General features: G+C 35.7%; 1 protein-coding gene across 5 annotated transcripts in view; it reads left to right on the plus strand.

Moving 5' to 3' along the window:
- NFIB (nuclear factor I B) overlaps positions 1 to 25,990 on the plus strand; it is a 271,519-nt gene that overhangs the window by 189,252 nt on the left and 56,277 nt on the right. For all 5 annotated transcript variants that reach the window (XM_020969759.2, XM_020969760.2, XM_020969762.2 and 2 more), the window contains exons 5-6: positions 2,538 to 2,658; positions 7,366 to 7,484. In XM_020969759.2, coding sequence (XP_020825418.1) covers positions 2,538 to 2,658; positions 7,366 to 7,484 — 240 coding nt within the window. The remainder of the gene's footprint in view (positions 1 to 2,537; positions 2,659 to 7,365; positions 7,485 to 25,990) is intronic.

A 25,990-nucleotide genomic window follows, 5' to 3' on the forward strand; every position in this document is an offset into this window, starting at 1 on the left:
GAAGACTTGAGTTCAAATCCAGTGTCAAATACTTATTAGGTGGGTGTGTTCTTCGCCAGGCACTCAACCACTGCTTGCCTCAGTTTCTTCATCTCTAAAATGGGTATAACAATAGCACTTCCTCCCAGGATTGTTATGAACACCAAATGAAATAATATTTACGAAAGCCCTTTGCAGATCTTAAAATGCTATATAAATACTAGCTATTATCATTATCACCATTGTCCCATAAGAAATTTTGTCAGCACAACCAGCCAGACGTAAGTGATTGAAGTCATAAGATTCTTCTCCTCATCTTGAATTAGCTCATGAGTTTTATAAATCTAAGATTTGTTGACTGTGTAGCTAATTTACCATTTAAGATGGAAGTGACATATGTCATTGTTTTAACTAGTTCCATACAGCCTTCCACCAGAAAGCAAGATTAGTTAATTTCACTCAGTGCCAGCACCTCCCCCATCTTTCTCTTTCTCCCTTTCTCTGTCTCTCCTCTCCTCTTCTCTCTTTCTCTTTCCACACACACACACACACACACACACACACACACACACACACACACACACACACACACACACACCCCTTCCCAATGTTACACATAATATTATTCTAGTAATAAACTTGAAAGCATGTGGTTATGATGGGATTTCTTACCTTGCATTTGCTTAACCTCTGGTGTACCTCAAGCCACAACAAACAGCGCTGTACTTTAGCTGTCAAAAGCATTCAAACCTTTAGACATCAAATTACACAGCATACAATTATGCTTGAAGTATAAAAGGAGGTTAAAACACACTCTACAGAAAACAATAGGTATATTGATGTCTAAAGGCAAATGCCCCCAGAAGAGCTGTCTTTAACCATTCATGATTTTTTTTTTGGTTTGTTTAATTTTGTTATGGGCAAAGAGAGTCATTCATCATAACGACACTATTCACCATGGTGAGAAGTGCCATTAGACTTGGGGCCTGATCAGAACTATAAAGAGACATTAAAAAAAAAGCTTAATTTGGTGGAGCTATCCATTGGTCTCAATTATATTGTTAATATAATATCATTCAGAATATTTATAAAAGGTCAGATAAAGAGATGCTCCAAAATCTATAACCACTCTGACACCTATAATATAAAAATTATATAATATTATCATACTTTTTTGTAAAATTAATTTGGGGTAGTTGGAAGGAGAGATAAAGTGATTACAAGGTGAACCCTATGGATACTCCATTTATACATTACAGCCTGTAGCATGGTTTTTCCCATGCAGAGCTTCTCTAGGCTAGCAGAAATGTAAACAGTTCTTAAAAACCCTTCTATTCATTTCATCTAGGCAGGCGTCTTCACTGTTCCTGGAACATCTGTGTTCATGCCCGTCTCTGTGCCTTTATCTGTGCTACACTGGTTGCTCAGAATGCCCTCCCCCCTTCTCTACCCATCCAAATCATAACCTACCTTTAGGACCCACTCAAGGCCTTCCTGATCCATAAACTTTCTTCAAGCATTATAAGCCACAGTGATCTTTCCTGGGTTCTTAACTATAAAAGCACTTAGTGTCTCTACTGCTTATTTTGTTGCCTAATCATTCAGTATCTGACATTGTAATTTAAGCATTTCACACCCATATGCCTTGTCCTCTGAGCTAGTCACTAAATTTATGAAGGGTAGAGACCAATTGTGTCTTAAAAAAATTTTTTTTGCATCCTCACTGCAGGTTCCCATAGTGCTGCACCCACAATAGGCACAATAAATAACTTGTTGAATGAATGAACTTAAGCAAACAGGGTAATTTATGTCTTTTCAGCTGTTTTTTTACCAAGTCCTTAGAACTGTTCCTGCTATGTTGACAACTATGGTAGCCCGAAGGAGGAAATTATGAGGAGGAAAAAAAATTCCATATGTAATCCAAAAAATTTGGGGCTAGGGTAAGGGGAGGGAAAGAAATCATGTAAAAGAATAAAACGTGAGGGTTTTTGGGGAGGTATATTGCAGATGTGTTGTGCTTTAATAAAAGCAAGCATCTGGATTTATAAAACATACATTAGGAAGTAAATTCACACTACGAAAGGAGTATTTGAATTATGAAAGGACACATTGCAGTGTTTTTTTTTTAAATTAAAGCAAGCTTCTCTGTAGTGCTTGAAGTATTCAAAAAGGAGATTGCTATTTAAGAGTTCATCTAGTGCATTAAAATAAATGGATTTACAAATATGTGTTGTAATAACTTTTCTGGATAATAGTAAACAAAATGATGAACACAAAAATGGAACAGGAAAACATATTTCAAAGATGTTTGGTGCTCTGACTTAGCTTTGCAATTAGAAGCCCATATAAACCTGGCCATATTGTGTGTGTGTGTGTGTGTGTGTGTGTGTGTGTGTGTGTGTGTGTGTGTTTAACTCTTTATTTAATGACTAGCTTAGGAATAAATATAGGCGAATATTAGTATATGTTTATGGATACTTTATTTGCAAGACTCCTCCATAGGCTAGTAAATTTGAATTAAAATGTTAATTTTATATGTCTTCTCTTTCACACTTCAGCACCTATAACCCAGGGAACTGGGGTAAACTTCCCAATTGGAGAGATCCCGAGCCAGCCATACTACCATGACATGAACTCCGGTGTAAATCTACAAAGGTCACTCTCTTCTCCACCAAGCAGGTAAATTTCTTGTAGGTCTATATATTTGTAGCATTTTAACACTTTGGTGGGAAACAGAGAAAAACAAGTATCTCAAAATTCTTGCTGATTTTTACAATGTTCTGGGACTTTCTTGAATTCATCTTTACATGAGTATCAATTAGCATAATTGTTCTATAAGATCATCTTTTACAAATCTTTTTTTAATGATTGAATGAATAATGAGAAAAAGTTCAACATTCCCAATAACAAAGAGAACAGTGATTTTTTATTCATTTCATGAAATTCTACAATTCCATGAGACATGGAATAACTCTAGGAGTTATTTAAAACATGTTGTTATGGCAAAGATATCCATTTCAGTTCTACTCCAAAGTTTATAATTTAGGGACATGCATGAAAAAGATAAGGGGAGAACCACACATTTATTAAAATCCCTAATATGTGTCAGGTACTGTGCTAAGCGCTTTACAAACATCATCTGATTTGGTAAAGATAATATTTTTAAAACATTACAGAGAAATCCCACAGATGTGAAAAGTTTGAAAAGTAATATCTTAGGGAACAGTCGATTTAGATTTTCACCATGGTCTTTTGGCTTTGTTTAATTTGTGAACTCCCGTTTATCCACCACCTGAGAAGGGCTTCATAGGTTTCCTTATGCTAAAGTGATTTGTGCTAGGACCCCCTGGACTAGGTGCTCACACTTACTACTTGTGTGGCTTTGGGCAAAATATTTAATTTCTCTGAGCCTCACGTGGACATATTCTTACTTACATTCCATATATTGCAAAGTTGTCAAGAGAAAAATGCTTTGTATATCCAAAATTGTTAGAGAAATGTGACTTGGTAGTCATAATAGATGATAATAATAACAGTAATTCCCATTCTGTGAAATCTTGTTCTGCTGAGTACCCAGATATCAGCACTTTATTTTCGTTAGCTTTGCCTGGTCATATGCAGAATAAATATAAATATAAACATGAAGTAGTTAAATATGTTAGTCTGGGAGGGAGGGTCCTAGCAGCTAAGAGGACTAGGAAAGACTTTATGTAGCAGGGGCTGCTTGAGCTTTTTCATGAAAGAGAAGAGGGACTCAGTGAGTTGAAGGTAAGGAGGGAGTACATTTCAGATGTGGGAGACAAAGATGGCAGATAGAGCATGGATTGTGGGGAACAAAAAGCCAGCTTGTTCAATATATGTTCAATAATGTACAATGAGGCTGGAAAGTTAGGATGGACCCAGGTTGTGAAGGCCTTTAAAAGCTAATCAGAGACCTTAACATTTGGTACTAGGGGCAGTAGAGAGCCATTGGAGCTGAGTAGAGGAGTCAAATGGTCAGAACTTGGCTGAAGGCAGCAGGATGTAGGACAAACCAGAGTGGAGATGAATTTGAGGCAGAGGGACCATTTTGGAAACCATTGCATTAATCTAGATGAGAGGTGATGAGGTGCTGAATTAAGGTGGTAACTGTAAATATAGAAAAAGTGTTGGATACAAGAGATTAGAGTTAGAAATAGCAAGATTTAGAACTTACTGATTATGTGGGCTGAAGAAGAATGAGGAGCTGACAATAATGTAGAGCTTCCATCCTTCTAGGATGAAGGATGAAGGACAAAGAATTTATGTCTATGAGACAAATAGGGAGATCTCTAATAATAGTCGAGCCTCATTTTTACTGCCATGTAGATGGAGCTAGGATTTTTCTTTTTTAAGCACCAAGTGTTCTCCCTCTACTTACTTACCCACTGATTTATCTTTCTTAGGTCCTCTGAGAGTGACCCCGTCATTTTTCTTTCTTCAATGCTTTTGCTTCTGAGTTTCTCTTCGTATCCTATAACTCCCAAACCACCAGCTCTTCTTCTCCCTTCTTCCATCTCGTCCTCTCTTTGCTAGGGCAAAATAGAGCAGACCAGTCACCTCTATAGTTTTAACAATGCCTCTGTTAAAGCAGCTTGAGATAACATTATCTTTTGGGGGCTGCCATAGCACATTATTGGTTTATATTGAGCATTTTTGTTGTTGTTATTGTTCAGTCATTCAGTCGTGTCTGACTCTATGTGATTTACCAAAACCCTCAAATTATTTAAAGATGAATTGCTGTCTAGCATCTTGTGCTCATCTTGTACTTGTGAAACTGATTTTTTTTTAGCCTAAGTGTAAGACTTTAACTTTCATTCCTATTACATTTCATCTTACTGAATATGGCCCAGGGTTCTAGCTTGTTGACATCTTTTTGGATCCTGATTCTGTTTGTCATCTATAATTTCATAAGCATGCCTTTATCCAAGTTTTTAGTAAAAAAAAAGACAACAAAACTTTAAACTACGTAGGGCTAAGGACGTATCTCTGGAGCTTTACAGTGGATAATTCCTTGCAATTTGACAGTGATCAAATCGATGACTATACTTTGGGTCTGTATGGTTTGAGATTTGGGGGTTCCTTTCCTGATAAACCTACCAGCCACTAGGAATAACTATTTATAAGTCTAATAGCTGATTTTGGTCACCCTCTTTTGTAATGGGATTAGGGAGAGGAATTGAGACTAGGGGCCAGGTGAGAAATGCTCTGTAACTCACAGTTTATTTTGAACAGTCTTTGCTTTGTGATTTCATTAATTCATTTGACATGTTGCACATTCTCAGAATGTCACTTCTCCCCACATTCAAATAACAATGTTTTCCAGACATAAATGGTTTTTTGTGCTGTCACTGATTATTTTGACTAGTATTCCTTTCATCCTCTTCTTCTAGAAGATTGAGAGTTGATTGTATTTGAATTAGTTAAGTACTCACGCATTTGCACGTGTTTGCACTAAAGGTATAATATTCCACGTGACTATAAAATAATGAGTGTATTTACATATATAGATTGTATAGATCAATGTGATGATTAACCTGCTGAGGTCAGGGAAAATGCTTTTAATTTTCTAACTGAGCAAAAATTACTTCCCTTCTGACCTGACTGACAAAGATATTGTCAAATCATATTTTAAAAATAAAATCAACAAGTATGTATTAAGCGCTATGCAACAGGCATTTTTTTAGGCACTGGATATACAGCAAAAATGAAAAAAAAAACCCTGTCTTTAGGGCATTTATTTATTTACATTTTACTGAGGGGGACATCAACTTAATTCTCTCCTTGTGGTAAAAAAGATTCCAACATTATGCTCACCAGAACAGCAGAGGGCTTGAAATCGTTCCACTGCTGCCTCACTGTGAACATTATCCTCTGTTTTCCCCACCTACCCATGCAGCTTTCCTCTGCAGGATTAAGACATCTTGACCTCTGACCCATGAATGACAGAACTGAAGTGAATGAAGATTAGATGGTATAAAGTTACATTTTGAACTACACATGGAAGAATAAATTAATACATTACTTGCTCTTTTTATAATTCAACACAAAGTCTAAATTATATTTTCTTCTAGGTAGAATATTACAGCATTCTGGAGGTTACAGTATATACAAAATGCTTATTTATTAGCTCAATACAGTGATATATCAATAGACACAGTTCCAACCCTCTCATGTCCATTAATTAGAAGGAATACTAGAACCATACCAAGAATAGGGTGAAAGGATTTTTGCCCTGAGGTACTAGGGCACTGAAATTTAGAGGGTGCAAAAATTAATACATGTACTCCCTCAGCAGCTAGAAGTCATTGCAATAAATGTTTCTCTTTTCCGCTTGGCTGAACTTGCCTAAATTACTTGTATTATTTTAACATCATAGTTTACCAGGTTGATTCGAAGGCAAGTATGCTGCCTTGCCTCATGTTCTAAAATAGCTCGTTATGGTTCTGAAGAGCCTGATGTAACAAATAACCACTTGTAATAAAAAAAAAAACATGTTCATGGCTATGGCTATCTGATTGATAGTATGGCAGGGAGGAAGACATCAAACATTATGACCTTTCACATTTAAAAATGATATTTTTTTCTCCTCTGTATGGGGATATATAGTTTTAGTATGTTCTGATTGAGAAAAGTCACTTTTTCTTAAACAAACTACATCATTTAAATCTAAACCCTTCACTTTCAATTCACTTAAGCAGTCCTTTTCAGGAATGACCATTGGTCAATATTCTGACTTTGTAGTCAAGAAGAGAGAGGATGCTCTCTTAATAACAGAAAACAAGAATTCTCATGTATAAAACATTAAATATTCACAAGTTTCCTTCACATTTTAGTGCTTTTTGGAAATAGAGCACAAAAGGTCAGAAATGTAGACCACAATTTTTACGCTGTTTCATATATATATGTGTATATATATATATATACACATATATATGTATATATATACACACATATATATGTATATATATGTATGTTTGTATACATGCGCACACATGTATATATACACCTACATAATACACAAATATGATTATATCATGCTTATTGTATGATTATAGATATATATACGTACATATGATATGTATATATGTGATTTGTGATAGATACACTGCATACATACATTATTGTTGTATACAGCTATAAGTGCCTGCTATTATTTATGATCTAAAATGTATACTGATATTTTATAACACTCCCAACAGATCTCAGTCATGAAACAATTTTCCTTTTTGTCTTTGTCACAGTCCTTGAAATTTCCTTTTACAGAATTTTCTTCAACCACTTGATAGCCTGAACAATAAAGTATCATTGGAGAAGATTCTTTTCCAGAAATTTTATTAAAATAATTGTTATTATTGTTTTTAACAGCAAAAGACCCAAAACTATATCCATAGATGAAAATATGGAACCAAGTCCTACAGGAGACTTTTATCCTTCTCCAAATTCCCCAGCTGCTGCAAGTCGGACATGGCATGAAAGGGATCAAGGTGAGTTGTTGAGAAGTGATGTTCTACAGACCAGAGAGGATATGGATACACACATACACATGAATGCCAACACACAAACAGGCACACACATAAACCCATATACATATACATACATACATAAATACACATACATATTATGGGGTTGGCTTATTTCTTGGTCAGTTTTCATTCAGTAAAATGAGCCTCAATGAATCTAGATAGAATCTCAGAATCTCATCATACTTGAAAAAAAACTTCAAGTATCTTGTCCATACCTAAGGAGGAATTTGTCTTCATATATCTTTGTTAATTATATTATTATTTACACAATATTATTAGACTATTTTTAGAGATATTTGCCAAACATTTCCTCTAGGTTACAAGTAAAAAAATAGAATAACTTTTCATATGTTTCTGTTCAACATGGTTTATTGCAGATGAAATCGTCAAAAGCACAAAGTGCTATACAAATGTGAACTGCTGTGTTTTAGAAAGTACATTATTGGGGGGTAATCAATAATGTTTTTTAGAAAGTACATTATTGGGGGCAGTTAGGTGGCACAGTGGATAGAGCACTGGCCCTGAAGTCAGGAGGACCTGAGTTCAAATCCGGCCTCAGACCAAACACTTGACACTTACTAGCTGTGTGACCCTGGGCAAGTCACTTAACTCCAACTGCCTAAAAAAAAAAAGAAAGTACATTATTTCATTATTGACTAAGCTTTGTTTCTATGGGACAACTGGGTTTAATGAAGATCAAATCCATTTACACATTTGCATTGACTTTGATGATAAAATTCTGAACTTTTAACAACCTGCAAATGCTAGTAGCTGAATAAGGGGAAAATACCTAACTCTTAAATCAGGTATTATTGGTACTATAGGAGTTGAATTAGTCCTGTTTATACATACACACACACACACACACACACACACACACACACACACACACACACACACATATATATTATATATGTTAAATTGAATATATTATTTTATGTGCCCATTTGTCAGATCAAACAATGACCATTTAATTAGGTAGATAGAAAACTTGAACTGGGGCTTCCTTTGTAACTGAATTTTATATAAATAGTATTATACAAGTCACAATTTTTAGTGCCCTAAATTTAAAGTTTGGCCAGTGTGACATTTGCTGCTGGAATTTTTTAAAGAATGTAACGCTTAAAAAGTAAAAAAAAAAAAAATTAAAAAAAGGAATGGAACTGTTGTGGGGACTCTTTAATAATTTCTGGAGATAACTGAACACCTAGGAAAGCCCAACTGGCAAGGCCAAAATCATACATAGTACCAGGATGCAGTTCCTTCTTCAGAGTTTCTTTTCTTGTTTCTCAGGTTCTTTTTCACCCTATTGACCAGATTTCCTTATTCAGTTCTAGTTTACTTTCCAGGTACAACTTGGAAACTTTTTTTCTCTTAATTATTTTCTGTTCTGCTCCTATGTGTAAAAACTATTGTCTCCTCCCATTTGGTAGATTGTGTATATATGTATATTCATATTTGTTTAGGTCACTAATTTTTTTCAGAATTCCAAAAAGTATTCCTGATTTTTCCAATTTAATATATCAGAATGTTCACATTCAGGATTATATAATATAGAGTTTGCATTTATAGAATTCTTTAAGATTACAAAGGATTTTCCTCATAACAACCCTGTCAGGTAGGTGGTACACATTTTTCACCACCATTTTTCAAGTGGGAAAAATGAGGTGGAGAGAGATTTAGTGCCCTGTCCAGCATCACATAGCTACTAAGTTTTGGAATCAGGTACCAAACTCTTTTTTTTTTTTTCTTAGCTAGGCAATGGGTTTAAGTGACTTGCCCAGGGTCACACAGCTAGGAAGTGTCAAGTGTTTGAGGCCAGATTTGAACTCAGGTTCAATGTAACTTCAGGGCCGGTGCTGTATCCACTGTGCCACCTAACTGCACCCTTGGGAACTAAACTCTTTTATCATCCCAAATTCAGTGTTCTTTCTAATAAACAATTATGTCAGCCCCCTCACTCCCACCCTGGTCTGACCAAATTCATTTTTCTTAATCTGTCCCTCAGGTAGACCTCTTTACTTTAATGATTTCTACTAGTATTTTATGAAAAATATATGTTTTGTATAGGTTTTGAAAATGCACAAAACACTTTCCCCCTTGCTTTTCATGTAACTGTGGAATATAGGAAGATCAATCTTTTAAAGCTACTTAGATTAGTTCTTGCTTATAGCTCAGTGAAGGGGCTAAGCAAGATGAGGAGTGTGGAGAGATTTTTCTGACATGGCTTTGTCTTGCCACTAGCTTAGCAAATCGTTGGGAGAGTCTTTCTCTAATCTATGCTGGTTAAAAAACCTAAAATAAAAACTAAAAACTAAAAATTTTTGTCATACTCAAAGACACAAAGAGTTGTGTCAAGATTAAAGATATTAGGGGCGGCTAGGTGGTGCAGTGGATAGAGCACCAGCCCTGAAGTCAGGAGGACCTGAGTTCAAATCCGGCCTCAGACCAAACACTTGACACTAGCTGTGTGACCCTGGGCAAGTCACTTCACCCCAATTGCTTAAAAAAAAAGATTAAAGATATTAGCTGAAGTTGATGGTCAGGATGTCAGTAATTTTATTTCTGCCCACAAAAAATTCCTGGTGGGCATTCATAATTTTGTTACTTTTAATTTATATTTTTAGAAATCAGTTTGATGTTCAAGATTAGATTTTGGTGCAAGGGCAACAGAGTTAGTAAGAACATAATGGCCCGCAGTCAAAGAGAAACTAAATATATGTAATAAGACTTAGAGCAAGAAAGAAAGACATTTTTCATGTAGAGATGATAGACTAGTATCAAAATGGTTGTTTTTAATATCCCCATTTTACAGATAAAGAAACCAAAACTACAAGCAGAAGGTGAAGGAGGAAAGGAATAAGCATTTATATGGTGACTACTTTGGGCTAAATGTTTTTTATAAATATTATCTCATTTGAGTTGAAATGACCTACTCAGAGTCACACAGCTGGTTAAGTGTCTTAGGCTGCATTTGAACTCAGGTCTATCCTGACTCTGAGTCCATTGCTTTCCCTACTGTACCACTGGACCAAGGAATTTTGAAGCTATCAAGTTTTCTTTCTACTCTACCATACCAATTTTGGGTATCATAATTATATACTAGACTAGAAATAGCAAGATAGTTATGGGAAGAGTGGGGGTGGTGATTGCTAGAGCCCCTAATGATTCTCCAGTGCTATGCCAGGCTAGCCTAACAAATGTTTTCTGATTGTCCAGACTTCTGTCCTTTCCCAAGGAAAGGGATTCCTCAGGATAGATTGGGGGAGATGGCTACTACCCAAAGGAATTTCCTACAATTTAAGATGGGATTTTTTTAGTGAATTAATCCCAGTTTTTAGGAAACAGCCATTTTAGGGAGCAATTTCTATGGAAATAACCGAAAGAAGTCATTGACACTGTTACTTCTTTTCCTATATTTCCCCTTACTTCCTTTGTAATCCGAAAAAGTATCCTGTTTGGGGCTTGTGCATTTTTCAGTGTCTGCACTAAAAGGGAACTCACATTAGTTTCCCCCTGTTTCCTCATTGAGGAACCACTAAATTAGTACCTTGTGAATTTGAATTATGTGAAAAAAAAAATCAGGGAATTGGGGAGAGGAAGCAATAAAAATTTTTAAAAAAGTAAAATAGAGAAAAGACATTCTTAAAAGCATGAGAAATAACTACAGCTCACATGTTATTGCTTATGTGCCAGGTTTACTCCAAACAAAGCTATATTTTCATTTCCAGAGAAATTATACCGAACAAGGAATATAATAGTAGCAATAATAACTGTGCTGCTAATTATGTGTGGGAAAGGATGTATTGCAAAGAAGTGTAGGTGTTCTTTATTGCAAAAATTGTCACATTGTAAAAGTTGATTCCTCTACCAGTCTATTTAATAAAGGCAATCTCATATCATATTATAAAACATTTTTGAAAAGTAGAAGGGAAACTGTCATTCTTTCCCTTTTGTTAAATCATTTTATTGTCTTGGTGATTTTCCTTTGTTAAGATGATTGGAATTATCTGAGAAGTCTAAAAAGGCATATCATGTTAAGAGGAAGAGGGAAAAATCCCTTCTCAAGTGTGCTTAAAAAACTCTGACACTTTAATATTGAAGCCCCTGAAGACTTTGTAATATGTACAATAAAGCATTGTAGGAAGAAACCTTCACCTGTTAAGAAATAAAAAGGCTAGAGTACATCCTATCTTTGTAAATTTTATAAAGACGAATGAAATTTCTTTGTTCTCTGGGCTTATTTTTTAATGGGATAATAAAGTACTCCATCATACTGCATACTTTTAAAATTTTAAGTTAATACGTTCCTCTGAAGAGGAAACTTTTGGACTTGCATAAATTAAGCTTGAGGGCAGGAACTTTTTGTTTGTTTGTTTTTGCTTTTTGCTTTTTGCTTTCTTGTTCTTAGCCCAGTAGTTACATACATGTGGTGGTACTTAATACATATGCATGTCCTATTGACTTCCTGGAACCCAAAGAGATAGCCAATGATAACATCTTTCATTTTTCTTGCATTGTGCCTACCACAGTTTTGGAGGATAATCAATAAATATTGTTTAGTTACCTGAATGATTTTTTTCTGCTTGCGATGAACAGTATCCTTCCTTTTTTTTTCCTTAATGTTGTATTCATTGATGACCCTTCTGCCTATGACTCACCGTGTTAGCATGAATCCTGTTACCCTCGTTCCAAAATCTAATCTTGGGAAACAAACAAGCTGATTCCTAACTAACTTAGAAAAATCAAAGGTTCTCCCTCCTTCAACTTTTCACTTTCCTCCAGAAGCAACCAGGTGATACTGTGGATAGATAGAGTATTGGATCTGGAGTCAGGAAGACCTGAATTCAAATCCAGCCTCAAGAAACTCACCAAGCTATGTGACCCTGTGCCACTCACTTAACCTTTGTCTGCTTCAGTTCCCTCATCAGTGAAATGACTGTAATAATATCACCTACCTCTCACAGTGGTTGTGAAGATCAAAGAATGATGTTTGTAAAGTGCTTTATAAACCTTAAAGTGCTATATAAATTCTATCTTTTATTGTTATTATTATTATTCTCTCTGAACAAGGAATCCCCAAACCATTCATTTGGAATTTATTCCAAGTGAGATCACAAACATCATAACTGTAATCAAACACTGATCTTATTTCATGCAAAATGTGCCAATTTATTTATCGGTTTAGGAATCCAGATTTGTATAATTATAAGGAGGCTGCATATTTTAAAATGGAAACTCAGAAGTTAAACACTCCATACACATACACCATGTTCTTATATTTTAAAAATTCTTTAAAATTGTACTGCCTTGATCACAAGAAATATAACTATCATATTGTTTTAAGCAGTTTCTGTACTATAATTTATTAGCTTTCAAAATATACATTTTAATGAAATATTACTTAAGACAGTTAAATATTTTTTCAAATTCTATTATCTATAATTTATATAAATTTAATCTCATAAACAGTGATGTGAATTAGATTAGTCAACATTTACTTCTTTATTTTCATCTCTTCATATGTTATATCCTGTAATAGAAGGGAAGCAAGGCTTGGACTGATGACAAAGAGAAATTAGGCAACTCCTATTGTTAATCCTTCTTCCCTGGAATATTTTCCTCTTGGGGCCAGATCCTATCCTTTCCGTGAATCCCTCATTATTATGTTCTCATTGTAAAAGGTCCCTGTCCTGCCCTCCCAATACACAGATACAAACACACACAAAGATTCACACCCTCAACAGACACATTCTACACCAATTCTCTCTGTGCACTAACTGATTAAAATGATGCCAGCAAAATCTTCTGCCTCTGTTCTTCAATTCAATTTGATTTGATTTGATTCAATTCAATCCAACAAGCCTTTATTATAGTTGCAAAATATTTCAGAATCTCCTTGTTCTAATGCTTAAAAGAAAAAAAGATCCTTAATTTGAGATATTGTCTGATTTACGTTTTGTTCTTCTGATTCAGATCAGTGCTTTTTTTTTCCCATCCAAAACTCTTTTCTTGGAAACCTTTCAGTGATCCCTAGGAGTCTGACACTGACTTTGTCTATAAAAGAGATCTTCTTTTCCCCCAAATCCACCCCTCTTCCTAATGGAAGAAGCAAGATGGTGAGTGGATAGAGTACCAAATTCAGAATCAGGAAGAGTTGAGTTCTAATTTTGTCCAAGATATTTACTAGCTGTGTGATCCCAGGAAAGCTATTTCACCTCCCTGTGCCTCAGTTTCCTTATGTATAAAATGTTGGGGGGGGGAGGGCTGGATGTACTTGATGGTTTGTAAGGTCCCTTCTAGTTCTAAACGTTTGACCCTATGAACTTGAACTATGTATGTCAAAGGCACTGCTACCATCCTCCAATCACCCAGTTTCAAAACATCTACAATTATTCTTGCCTCATCGTTTCTCTCTAAACAGCTACAAAATCTTTTCATGCCTACCTCCACATCTCTTGTATCTGTCCCTTTTTCTTTATTCACCTTGGTTCATGTGGTAAATTAATTCTAACTCTATTCCCTCTCACCTGAACTATTGCAATAGCTTCCAATTAGCCTCTCCCGTATCCAATTCTTCCTCCACACAATGCCAAAATGATTTTCCTAAATCATAATGTTGAATTTATCCTCCACATATCTTATTTGTACATAGATTTTTGTAGGTTATCTCTTCTGTTCAGCTGATATCCTGGAGAGCAGGGACTATCTTTTGCCTTTCTTCATGCCCCCAGCACTTAGACAGCACAGTGTCAGGCATATAATAAGTGCTTAATAAATGCCAGTTGACTGACTGAATGATTGGTGAAACCACTTTCATATTCAGTAAACTCCAGTCTTTGTACTTCCTCTAGCATAAAGTATAGACTCCTCTGTTTCCAGCCTCATTATTACACTATTCCACCCTTCACATATGCTGTGGTCAAGCTTAACTGGCCCTCTTAACAATTCCTCTCACATACACAACATTGCATCTCCTGTCTTATTCTTGCCTTCGTAGAATGCACTTCCTTCTCACTTCCGTCTCTTAGAATCCCCAGTGTTCCTCAAGGCTCAGTTGAAGAGCTGGATTTTATGAGTCCTTTTCTGATTCCTCCACTGCTAGTGCCTTTCCCTAAAAATTATCTTATATCTACTTTGTGTCTCTATTTGTACGTGTTGTTTTTCTTGACTAGATTGGGCAAAGACTGTTGCAATTTTATTTTTGTATCTCTAGTTTCTAGCATAGTGCCTGATACATAGTAGATTCTTGTGCATTGATTTGTGATTGATTCTTAATATTTGAAGTGGATTTGACCAAAGAATAGTCTTTGTCTAAATTTAGAAGAAACTAAATCTAGTTTTACTTAAGTACCCAGATGTCTGAAATGCTGCTAAATTGTATGTTTTGAAAATTCTCAAAGATTCCATTATTGATCTATTAGCCATGTCATTTTCTTCACCAAATATCAAGGACTTTATTATCAAACTTCAAAAGATTTGTGTCCGAGATTTAGATCAAAGGAAGAAAGGTATCTTTATAGTAAAGCTAATTTAATCCAATGAGCCCAAAATAAAGGGAAATGAAGGGTCTTGTTATAAATGCATTTTTAAACAATTTAAAGGTGTTTGGAACTGGAAGGATACAAGGAAAGGCTGGATGATCATTTGTTATACATTGGGTAAGGTTTGAACTAGATAATCTCCAAGGTCCCTCAAAACTCCAAAGGCACTATGATTCCAATGCAGCAAATTATCGTTAATTTGGACTTAATGGCTCTGGGAGTTCTGACTATTCAGACAGGACTGGGCTTATGAATAAAGCAAACAAGATTATGTTGAGAGGTCACCCAATTTCTAGTATTTTAGAAGTACTTTTAATTACAATATAAGCTAAGTTGGAAGGTGCTTAAGTTATTACTTTAATATGCTAACTAAAAACACTTTTGAAAGTAGGAATTCTATCAAGAAATAGTTGGTTAATATAATTTCAGATTTTGTAGTTAGAACAAAGCAATAAGAGTATATTTCTTTTCAATATTTTGAAATTTATACATTTCACTGGTTTACATAGGCTCTCTTCCCAGTTAGCCTGATGTAATAAAATTGTTGTAGATTTTCAGATTTTAATTAGCCATATATGTCTGAGAATTGATCCTGAATTCTACTCCACCCACATCGAGCAGTACCATGAGGTACCACAAAGGTGTATAAATATGAAATCAAGACAAACAGCATATTGCCAGGAATATTGGCAGGAAAAGGATGGTACTAACATAACATCATGCTAGGGGCAGTATATATTAATAGCTGACATTTATATGGTGTTTTAAGGTTTGGAAAACAGTTTTATCTACTTTAATCTCATCTAAGATGTACCGAAGCCCTGTGAAGCAAATCTTATCCCTGTTTCACAGATGAGGAAACTGAGGTCAAAGACGGTGGAGTAACTTATTCAGGGTAACACAGCTAGTAGTATTGGAGTTGGGATATAAACCCTGATCAGTTCTGACACTAAGTCTAGTGCCTTTTCTACTATAACATAAATATATAAATATATTTTACTATAACATAAATTTGTTATAATTCAAGTAGATTTGAGACTTGGATTTGAATTTTGCCTGCGGTTTTTATGAGCTGTCTATGGGTGATCATTTGGACTCTCTGAGCTTCTTTTCTTGTCTGTGCAATGGGGATAGTAAGTACTTGTACTACTGACTTTAATCATGGGATTTCAAGTTAAAAGGACACTTCGAGGTCCTCTGGTCAGTAGGTCACAGATTTTGAGCAAGATGGGACCTTAGAGACCATCTAAACCAGTCTCTTCATTTTACAAATTGAAGCCCAGAGAGATTAAGTGACTTGTTTGGCCAAGGTCTTACAGAAAGTAAGTGATAGAGGACAGATTTGAATCCAGGTCCTCCAAATCCAAATCCAGTATTCATTTTGTTGGATCCACTGACAGGGTTAATGTGAAGAAGGTGCTTTATAAACCTTCAAAGGCCTTAAAAATGTGAGTTAGGTTTATGCCCAGTAGACCAGAATGGTGTGGCACCTAGGATAATTGCTGTGTGTCATTCCATCACTCAATACCACATCTACTTCCTTCCCTCTCTCTTTTCCTGCTTCTCTATCTTTCCTCCCTCTCCCTTTTGTTCTTTTTTTCTCCCTATTAATTATAGAATTTAGAACTAGAAAGGATCTTGGGTATTATTTACTCCAACATTCTCATTTTACAAATGAGGAAACTGAAGTAAGAAAGAGTAGGGTGCAGTGGAAAGTGTGCTGGACTTTTTGTTGTAGCAAAGAACTAGAAATTAAGGGGAGGAGGTGTATTCAGGTGAATGGCCGGACACAATATGGTATATAATTGTAATTAATATTATTACCTTATAAAAAATGACATAGGACATAGATTCTTAGAAACTTGGAAAGACTTTCATAACTGATAGGTTTGTACAATAAGTACAACAACGTAAAGAAAACTTCAAAAGACTTAAGAACTCTGAACAATATAATGATCAATCACAACTCCAAAAGACCAGTGATGAAGCATGCTGCCTGTCTCAAAGTGCATAATGAAATATATTTTCAAACATGACATGGCAAATGTATGAAATTGTTTTGCTGGACCAAGTGTATTTGTCATTTTTTTTTAAATTGGGACATCACATTTGGGAGGGAGAAGAGGACTAGCAATTGTGATTCAAAAGGAGGAGGAGGGGGAGGATTTTTTTTTAAGGATTTTTTTCTCACACCAAAGGATTTTTTTTAAGTACAAAGAAGAGAACCAAAGGAAGTTAATAAAGAGATACAGACAATTAGGACAGCTTGGAAACTAATGTATTGAAGTTATTATATACTTAAAAAAGCATACTATATATAATTACAACTTTATATATAATGCTCATGCTATAGTTCATAAAGTGCTGGATTTGGAGTCAGGAAGACCTGGATCCTGCCTCTAACTTTTACTAATTGTGTGAACATGGGCAAGTCACTTACCTTTTCAGAGCCTCAATTTCCTCATTTATAAAATAGAGAAAATACTCCATGAACTTTAAGGCAATATGGAAACTTCATTATTGTCACTACTATACTATGATGCCTCTCCTTCCCCAACCCCTTCTTTTCTTCACCTCTGCCTATGTGGTAGCCTTGTTGTGTCAAACATTGCTACTGGCAGTCATTGCTTAGTTCCATTGATCACACCTAGGACTAAAAAGGTGGTTGACCAGTACTTCTTGTGAAACTAGTTTTTAGACTGGTGAAAATGTTCAACCTTTATAGCTGTGAAAAGCTATGAGAAATTTGAATCTGTGGCATATTTGTGGTTGAATATCTATGAGCATTAATATCAGATGAAATTGCGTACCTGCAGATAAGTAGTCCAAAAAGCAAAGTAAATAAATGAATGAATGACAACTTGTCATTTACTAACTGTCCAGGATTTATGGATATCAGACCCCCTATTATTCCCAAAATTGAGTTGTGAAATCAGAAAGTGTCATGTTAAATCTTTTTAGACAGGAAGAGATGGATTACTTCTGTTTTCAAACCTGTATTAAAACTTGATCTTAAAATATTATTTTATAGTGGTTTGAAGAATAGTGTTTGAGTAGTAGCTCTGCTATTTCCTACTATGTGAGCTTGAGCAAGCTTCTTTTCTTCTCAAGGCCTCAGGTCCTCATCTGGAAAATGAATGTGTTGGTTTATAGTATCTCAAAGGCTTTTCAGGCTCCTTGTCCTATGAGTCTGTAGTTTTCCCTTTGAGCTCTCAGGCTGCCACAAGTTGGACTTTACTTCCCCGCTATTGAACTGAAAACTAGTGTTTAGAAGCAGCTGAGAGAATTCTCTCAGCTTGAACATATGGTGTTGAAGAAGGTAGAGACATGGGGTGAGAGTTTTGGCCACCCCTCTTAAAGGAGTGGCCACCTCTCTGGCCACCTCTACTCCTCTGCAACCCTAGGGAGTATTTTTTTTTCTGCCCTGCGGAGCTAGAGCTAGAAAACTGACTTGAATTATGCATTTTTAGAGCAGGGGCCAAAATTGGCTGCAATAAATTTTGAGATACAACACTTCTTTCTTTTCCCCCCTTACTGTTTATAAAAATTGCTTTTAAAAGATGTGGTCTCTAAAATTAAGGATAGATGATAAGAAAGTTGAGTTATTAGTCTGGAGGTATATATCTTTGATCCAGTTGACAAGCATTGATCCAGGACAGTAAGGCTTGTACAGAGCAAAATCTTTAAGCAGATTATATTTTTCTTCAGAGTTAACTTAAGCTGTCTTAAATTTTTCACACACACCAATTGAAGGTCTTAAGTGTTATATGAAAAATCATCTTTAATGACTTGAGTCAAATGTAAAGTATCTTAAAAACCATCTGAAAACATCATCTTTTAGAACTATTTGAAAATAGCATTTCTATTCCTAAACAAAAAGTAATTGTTTTTAAAAGTATGTTAATGTAAGAAGACTCATTGGAACACTGAACAGCAGAAATGCTTATGTGCTGGGAGGCACCATATGTTTTGGCTTGTACCTGAGGAATGCACATTTCTCACAGATGCATATGCCCTGTCCTCAGCTATTCTGGTACAGCAAATGATTGATAGAGATTGAGTTATTGTAACAGAACCTTGTTATGGGATCAGTGTCTCCTACTTTGAAAATAAATGACTCAGCCAGTCTGAAACATTTATTTTCCCTAAATGACTAGGGATGTAGCAATAGGAGACCATTATTCTGTGACAATATTCTGTTTCATTGACGTTATCTCTTAAATGTAATGGGTCCATTACCAAATAGAGGTTTTGTTGCTGATCAATTTCACATGATATCCAAAACCATTAGGATAATAAATATACCATCACGGTAATGTCTTTGACAGCATATTCTTTTTTCTTTCATTTACATTTGAGAGAGGGAAAATATAGATTTAAGTTGAGCTCAGACATGACAATTTATACCTTTCCTTGGTTACTGTTATCCATGAAAGGAAGCTGCATGTTATATACATAACTATATTTCTATTGAGCTACTGAACTGATGACCTTCAATTTTTCTTTATTTTTTTCATCTACCACACTAACCACATCAAATCATAACTGTTACCAAACAGTTTCTTTCAACCTCAATATAATGCTTTTATTTGATAACAGTTTCAGAGCCTTTTACACTTTCCTGGAAATTGACTAAAGTAACAGATCAGTGAAATCACCCCCAATCTACCCTTAGAACATAAAATAGCATTAGTAACAAAAGAAACCTTGGGTTGTCTAGGAGCATAAATGTCTTTAAATGTATGGCTTTTCCCCAAATGTTCTCCTTGAAAAACTCATCTATAATCTTGTTAAATTAGAACCCTTCCAGTATCTTTCTGACTTTTACAGTTAAGGTTATGGTATTGATTTTATTTTATAGTCCAAGGCTCTTGAATCCTTTGCACTAATAAGCCACCATAGCCAGGAGGTTTTCCCTGGAGGCATGTTGAATCTCAGTAATTTACCTATGCCAATATTTAATAAGTGACTGCAATATACTCCAAATCCAGCATTATTGTTTGGTACTCCCCTCCACCCCCTTCAAATTAGGTTTTCTGACAGTACTCAAGACACTTCATCATTGTCAATCTGCTGAAATGAAATCACTTAATGGACAAAGGCATCTTGAAGTGTTTTTTGTAAGTGTATTCATGTATTCAGTATTCATTCTCTTAGCACTGTTCTTCACTCTTCAAAGGATTTTTACTTCTTAGTAAGGTGTTATTGTGAGCTTCAAAGGGGTTTGGGCTTTATCTTTGCTCAGTGTAGGTGTAGCCTAGAGACCTTTTTCATATAGAAGGATGTGATAAAGGGAGACTTGTACCAACATGCCACTGTGCTTGAGTTTGGCTAGCTATTGAAAACACACACACACACACACACACACACACACACACACACACACACACACAAAACCCTGATTTAAACAACTGCTTTAATGCTTTTGGTTGCTGAAAAGCATAATAGTGTACTTAGATAGTAGTCAGGATAAACCATCATTGTGCTTAAAGTGAGAGCTCTTACTAGCCTTCCCGCCCTTTACTATATTTTGTTTTATAGAAAAGAATTGGTTTATAGAGAAGGAATATTGGAGTGAATGCCTGCAAAATCGTCTCACCTCATCTCTAGGATGTAACTTCTTGTTTTCCTGAAGTTATTTTAGGATAGACTAAATATAAATTTATAGGGAAAGATACTTTTAAAATATGGCAGCTAATTATTCTTAATCATCTGGAATGATCTTCAAACGGCTGAGGGAGTAAGTCCATATGTCTTGTTATAACATTGAAGGACTTGTTAACCGGAGGTGTGGAAGGTGCTCAGTCACATCATTTGCCATAAGTCAGAGAATCCAAGGGTAATAGAACTTTAGAGCTGGAAGGGACCCTAGTGAGATCCTCTTTACTTTCTCTAAGATTAGAAAAAATTTTAAAACCTTTACTTTTAACCAACGAAACTGTGGAAGTTATATTTTAGCCAGAACTACTGATAACAAGTCCAACTGGCCACAAAATGTTGAAAGACCTAGAGGGAGACCTAAGTATCTGGGATAGATCTTAAAAAAAAAAAAGAATTTATAGGAGGGCATGGACAAAAATACAAAATGAGAAAGCATAGACTTTAATAAGTACCATTGAAGGGAATACCCACATTATTGAGATATCAAATTCATTGAAATATTAGAGAGGTATATTTAAGTAGTTTCATTTAAATTCTTGAGTTTAAAAAAAATCAGTGTTCAATATTTATTCAGTGAACATTTATTAAGCTACTACTTTTCACAAGACACTGTGACATGTTCTGAAAGTAGAAACAAAGATGGAAAGACAAATCAACATTCCTCTAGTATGTTGTAAAATTTATTCATGAACCATTATGGAAATGGTCTTAGATGGCTTCTGAGGTCCTTTCAATTTGGAGGCTCTGGGATTCTTTAATAGTCCCTGCCTTCAAAGAGTTTACAATCTGATGGGGGAACCCAATGCATAAGTAAGTATAATATAAGCTGAATTCTGGTAATGGTGAAAGAGAAATCTGTAGAACCAATGTACTTCCATAAAATTTGTGTAGCTTGATTTAAGGCACATATTCCTTACTGAAATGCCAACAATCTATAGTTATGATCTATTATTAACAAGCTACCATTTCTTATGATATATGTGGAGTTATTTCATCATAGAGTTCTTGGTGTTTCAGTGAATCCACTGCTTTATCAATATGGCTGCTTCCTCACCCATGCAGAAGATGACAATTCATTGACATACTCTCAACCTATATGATTCTTCTTCATGTTCTCCTTTCAGAGCTCCTTAAGCTATCTGCCCAACACACTGGTGGCCTTCTCATCATACTTTCACATCATTTTCATGGTTAACAGTACAAATTTATGTACTATATATCTGTTATATCCCTTACTCTCTCTAGTGAACCAGCCCACCTACTTTTCTGGTCATGCTCATTTTTCATGATATTTTTTGTGCCACTTGTACACAAGTTAAATTTGGTAATGTGTTTCAGCCTCCTTATACTCACAATACATCTTTCCATTTCCAGCTACACGATTTCCCAAATGTGACACAGTGCACATTTCTCCTTCTACTCAATTCTAGGTCTAGCCAATTCATCTATCTGTAATGCCAGCCCAAAATATGGTACTGATGAACTAACTCAGTGGGCTATGCACCCACTGCATATTACAATTTGGGCAAGATGAAAACATTCTTCATCTATTTAGTTTTTCCTGTATAGATTGCTAGGCCATTATCTTTCGAGTGACTTTTGATTTCTTTGAGGAAGCTCTATAATGTTCCAGTGATTGAAACAATTTTGATTGCATATAGTGTTATGGGCATAAAATTAATTCTAGTACTCGTCAACAATTTTGGAGCATGGCCTTTGAAATATATTTGTAGAGGAATATGTAAAGGATTCAGTAAGAGAATCTATAGACTGATCCTTTTTTATCCTTTATATTGTGTCCGTTTGCTATACTGGGGCCTAGGAAATCATATGGGGGGAAAAAACCTCACCATTTTCTTTACATTTCTTGATTTACTACTGTGAGCATCCCTAAAGCAGCTGATATTGATTGAATGATAAACATATACAGGGTTGTGTCTAGAGAGGCTAAAAAGGAAATGCCGCATTGTGATTTCACCCTCTGAAGACTTCCTTCCTCCCCAGCATTTTGATGCAGATGAAATTATTTTGAGTCATTCAAAAAATACCTATTCAGCAAGGCAAGGTAATTGAACAAACATGTGTTAAGCACTTTCTTGGTTGAATGAATGTTTGTTCAGTGGTACTTTGTATTAGGTCCCAGCAATTCAAAAAGGAAAAATAACAGGCCTGGTATGGTACCTCCTATTTATAATCCCTGTTACTGGGGAGGCTGAGACTGGAGGATCTGTGGAGCTTGGGAGCTCTGAGCTGTGGTTGGCTAAGTCTGGCACCCATGCAATGAGCCTTTGGGAGCAGGGGGCCACCAGGCTGTCTGAACAAGGGGGAATTGGCCCAGGTTGGGAGCAGAGTACATTATATAAAGCTCTTGGGTTGATCCTGCATTCCTGCATCAGTTGTTGTCAGTCAGCATTGAGACTGGGCCTAGGAGTGGCTGTGAGATAGGAAGACCCAATCTAAAACAAAACAAAACAAAAACAAAATAGTTCCAGCTCAAGCAGCTTTTAGGGTGGGGGTGGAGGGAAATCTGGATCTACATTTGCACAAATATGATACGTGGTAGACTGTGACAGGAACAAAGAGGAGGTCAGTGTGCTCTGGGACACTGTGATCACTTACTGTTGGACAAGATCAAGAAAGGCTTCATGGAAGAGGTAAAATCTGAGCAGGGTAGGATATCAGTAGTTGGAGACAGGAGAAGATCATTAGATGGAAAAATGAGAGCAAAGGCATGGAAGTGGGATCTATGCTGAGTGGCAGTGGAAAGAATACTATTCATTAAGAACAGCCAAGTAGTTCATAAATAGATTTTGGAGAAAGCCTTTGATGTGAAGTTAATTGTAGTACAGTAGGAGACTCTGGAGGAGAAAGTGAGGCTGGTGACTTTGTACAGCCCTCCCTCACTTAAATCGAATTCACTTACAGGGCATGGCGTCACCTTTCTGATGTCATGGTCCTCTGAGAATGATGGACAAACAACAACAACAACAATGTGGCAGGCAATTGGGAGTCCTTAAAGATGTTTGAGCAGGGGAGGGATGGAATCAGGCCTATATCATAGGAATATTAACCCTGCACCCTCTTTAAAGGAGATTAAATGACGCAGAAACTAGAGATGGTGGAAGAGACTAGTTAAATGCCTTTGCAAACAGTCTCTGTGACAAGTACATGCAACATAAAAGGTCAGGCTTAGAAGAGTAAAAGACGTTGTGAAGTAAACATTTTGGAAGAGGAATATGATGGTTGCTATTGCTGACTAAACAATTGTCTCTCCCCTTTCCACATTGCATCGCAGCCACTTGTGGCGCTGTGATAGCTAGAGGTATATGACCCGGGACAGAAATTTTGAAATTCTGTCCTACAGTTACCAGCTCTTTATATTCTATTTCTATTCAGATTCCTTTCAAGCATCATTCATCTTATACATAAGGAATTTGTTTACTTCATTCTTCACTTGCCACTCCCAGACATCCTAGATGAACTAAAGCTCTTTCTACACTAGAAAAATCCTTTATGATGGTTGACAAGCCTAAAAGAAAGCTATTTTTCTGAAAGGAGGACAGAGAAACACCAAAGGATGTTTGGGCGAGAGCTGAACAGCAGTCTCTCCTAGATGTTCAAAATACAATAATAATTGGCATTTCTATAGCACCTTAATGTACTTTATCTCATTTGACCTCACAACAGCATTTTGAGGTAGGTGTTACAGGTATTATTCAGTCAATCCGTGAGCATTTATTAACCATCTACTGTTTGTGTCAGGCCCTGAAACAGCCCTTGTCTTCAAGGACCTTGCATTGTAGCAGTCTGTATTATTATTATTCCCATTTTACGACTGAGGAAACTGAGACTGAGAAAGGGTAAGTGACTTGGCCAGGGCCATACAGCCAATAAATGTCTAAGGTAGTATTTGAACCCAGGACTACCTGACTCCAAGTTTAGGATTCTCCCTACTATGTCAGGCTGCCTCTTATGCAGCACTGGGATGCCTAATATCTAAGATGTTATTTAAAAAAACCCAAAAACCAATAACTAAGCATGCAGAGTTGTAAAGAAATAAGAATAAATAGAAATGCCTCTTCATCTATAAGGATGTAGAGAAATATGGCAACCCAAATGAGAGAAATAAAAAATGTAGAGTAATAAATGTTGTTACTTCAGTCTGGTTAGATCCAGTTTATTGGATTATTACCAATAGTCACTTCCATCCATGTAAATGTCCCTTCTCTGGTGTTCATGTTCAAACTCTTCACACCAGAGGTGCAGTGTTAACAGAGTTTCCTTACTGTTTTCTTCACACCTTAAGTTCCTCCTGTTACAAAAACAGGAGACTGGCAAATGCTTAGCAGTTGTGATAATGTAAAAAAACAAAGTAAAAGGTTTTAACAATACTTGAGAAGAATTGTTTTAGATGTCAAGCCGTTGGTAAACTGAAGAATGATTTAAGGACAAAAAAATAAAATAACTATTTTCTCAACTGAGTTTGAGAAGCTAATAACTGGTGATGCATATACATGATACCCAATTAGAACTCCCTTAAAATCCATCTGTCTTGTAAAAAAGAATAGTTGGTGTATTAAAGATTTAGAAGGAAAAAATGCATTGGATTGTAAAAAGGCTAAATGATGCTTAAGGACTTGGTTACCTAGATAGAAATCTTTTATTCCATAAATTTAAAATAAAATAATTTTTTAAAAAAATGCATTTTTAAAGCATAGTAATCAAACAGATGACATATTTTAATTTAGTCAGTGTTTTGGCATTCTTAAAATTGCTTCCAGAAATCCAAGAAATTCTTGTGTTATTACCTAATTGATTGAAGTAGTTGAAAACCCTAAGTGACATAATAGAAGAGAATAAAATTCAAATATGTGTATCTATCTATCCATCATGATGTATATATATACATATATATGTATGTATATATATGTATGTATGTATGTATGTATATATGTATCTAAAAATATCTATATCTATATCTAAAGAGCTATACAATATACCCATTTTCTAGAATAAGGAATGTACCTCCTGTGGAGATTATAGAATCCTATTTTGAACCTTAAGTATATTTGAAAAGCTCACATATTGCTGGGCTGCCTATGAAAATGGAACAGGTGTCCGGGACAGGCAGGTGTTAAGGTGGATGTTTGAACTTGTCCTAGATCACTAGTTGACTCCAGTGAAGTTCTCCTAACAGGTGGCTAGCTGATTGGCATGCCATGTGACATTTATCCAGGGAGCTCCTTGGATGACAGGCTGCTA

This window comes from Phascolarctos cinereus, unplaced genomic scaffold (genome assembly GCF_003287225.1).
Source record: "Phascolarctos cinereus isolate Bilbo 61053 unplaced genomic scaffold, phaCin_HiC Scaffold_4;HRSCAF=312, whole genome shotgun sequence".
Classification (NCBI taxonomy): Eukaryota; Metazoa; Chordata; class Mammalia; order Diprotodontia; family Phascolarctidae; genus Phascolarctos; species Phascolarctos cinereus.